Below are 2,233 nucleotides of genomic sequence, written 5' to 3'. Positions count from 1 at the left end.
GAATGAGATATCGTACTTTCTTATAAAAAAACCACTTAACCCTAAGCTTCACATAACTAGAACATCAACTCAGATAATGATACAAAACGTTCAACGGCCATCCCTATAAAATTTAACCAAACATGATGAAATCATTTAAACATTTGATTAATATCGTGAACATTTGATGGTTATTTGAAACAATATAAACTTTTTTTATTGTATTTTGCGAAGGTTAATCTTGCAACGAGGACCTAAAAATAAACGATGATAGCGCTTGAACGAATAATAAACGGGTATAGTGCTTGTATCAGTGTATGTACACGATGCAGTAATACTACTTGTCTTATTGGTAAATCAACATTGTTCTAAGTGCTTAATACATTACACCTCCTAGGTTTATAGGCCACAAAGGACAAAAACAAATAAATTAAAACACACTGGGTACACACACACACACACACATATACGTACATACATTTATATACATATATATATATGTATATATATATATTTATATATTTATTTATATATAGAACTTCTGCAGCTTAATTATAACATGCTTCTTCACACACAATACTTAAGGTATCCCAATGATGGGGATGAAAGGAATATAATAGCTTGAAGGTGCCAAACCCCACTCTGGTGGCAGAGGTAGATTGATAGTCTTGGACGAGCCAAACTTGTTCATGGCTTTACAGGCTGCATCTTTGATGTTCAAAGGGCATGATGTGGAGAAGCCAAGAGGAGTTGTTGTGGTATAAGAGTTGGAGTCTTGGGTCTTGACAATCTCAGATGCCATGAACTTCCTGGAGGCATAGAGCTGATCTGGTCCTCCAAGAATCCTGGCAAAGCAGTTCTTAGCATGTGGAGATTTAGTGTTGTTGTTTGAGGGGAGCTTTGCTTCAAAAGAGCCGTCATTTTCTGTTATTGCCATTGCCATCTTTTTCACTTTATCACACTTCACCAAAACCTTGATTCCTGAAACATATAACGCATGAAGTAATTAAATAAGAATTTGGTCTACTTTTAAAAAAGGCTAATTTGGAAATCTGGAAGAAATTAAACATTTTTATAATAGCCTAAAGACTATTTAACCCTCCTTTTATCATCTAGAAATAAAACGACTCAGCTGCCTAAAACCAGTCTACTAGCTAGTAGCCATCTCTACTGGTAAATGGAAGGTGTTCATTAAGTTCGACTCTCCCGAGTTCAATACTAATTTATTATGGCTGAGGTTTTGTGTCGCCTAACAGTAATACTCAAACCTCCTCAAGTACCACTCGCCTCCTTGAAATTATTTCTTTTTTTTTTTTTCTCTTCAAACAATTTCAATTTTTTGCTCAAACTCGCCTCCTTGAAAGGGTACTCGAACTCCCAAGAGTAGTTAAAATTCTAGAATTTTAGAAAATTGGACAAAGAATTCCACATTTTGAACACTAGGGTTTCTTGAACTTAAAAATTAAGTTAGGACTAAAATGAAAAAAAAATAAACAAAATATATAGAGTAAAACTAAAAAAATTAACGGAGTAAAACTAAAAGAATTAACAAATGGAACCTGAGAAATCATAATTTTGATGGCAGTCAAGGCAAGTGACCTTGGCCTTCAGAACTTGGCATGTGGAGAGTTCAACATTTGCAAGAACCAAAGCAAAGAGAAGTGCTGGGAGAATCCAGGAAAGCGCCATTGAAGCAAACTAGTCACTCACTCTCTCACTTACAGAAGCACAGGAATTAATTTGAAGAAAAGATGACTGCCTGGAAGCTTATAAATAGAAGAGGAGAAGAAGGCCATATTAAATATATGACCCCACTGAGTGAGATTAGTAGTTGGTTCTGCGTGAAGGGCTTTTAATTTTACTTGTCCAAGTTTATTGGCATGTGAATTTCTTTTACATCAGAGGCTGGTACGTACTGATATTTTGGAAGGTGAAGTAATGTAGATATTTAATCTTGACAGAAAGTTTGGTGCATGATGTTGAAAATCCCACATCCGGAGTAATGACGAAAGAATTTACAACTTATAATCATATAGTCCCGTTCTTAATTACAATGATGACTTTTAGTATAAAACTCTGATCTTGTTGGGCTAGTAGGTGATTCAATCAGTGTTGGACATTGGCCCTTCTGAAACTTTATCACACATCATTGTACATGTACATTATTATTTAAAATATATAATTTTTATTACAAGAGATATTACACCTCTAATTAAGATGAATGATAAGGGTTTAAATTTAGGAACCTCAAATT

At 34.4% G+C, this 2,233-nt stretch overlaps 1 protein-coding gene across 1 annotated transcript; it reads right to left on the bottom strand.

The window, feature by feature from the left end:
* Positions 1-306: 306 nt before the first annotated feature.
* LOC137715990 (uncharacterized) lies at positions 307-1,727 on the bottom strand. The gene is made up of 2 exons (XM_068455376.1): positions 1,539-1,727; positions 307-960 (listed from the first exon to the last, which is right to left on the bottom strand). The coding sequence occupies exons 1-2, from the start codon at positions 1,666-1,668 to the stop codon at positions 560-562; spliced, it is 531 nt and encodes a 176-aa protein (XP_068311477.1). The 5' UTR covers positions 1,669-1,727; the 3' UTR covers positions 307-559.
* Positions 1,728-2,233: the final 506 nt, after the last annotated feature.

Source organism: Pyrus communis, chromosome 14 (assembly GCF_963583255.1).
Source record: "Pyrus communis chromosome 14, drPyrComm1.1, whole genome shotgun sequence".
Taxonomy (NCBI): Eukaryota; Viridiplantae; Streptophyta; class Magnoliopsida; order Rosales; family Rosaceae; genus Pyrus; species Pyrus communis.
The sequence above is the reverse complement of the archived record's forward strand: the minus strand, read 5'-3'. Positions and strand labels throughout refer to the sequence as shown.

Coding starts and splice junctions, on each gene's coding strand:
- LOC137715990 (XM_068455376.1), bottom strand. CDS start 1,668: ATGGCGCTTTCCTGGATTCTCCCAGCACTTCTCTTTGCTTTGGTTCTT. Junction 961..1,538: donor TCAAAATTATGATTTCTCAG/GTTCCATTTGTT, acceptor TATATGTTTCAG/GAATCAAGGTTTTGGTGAAG.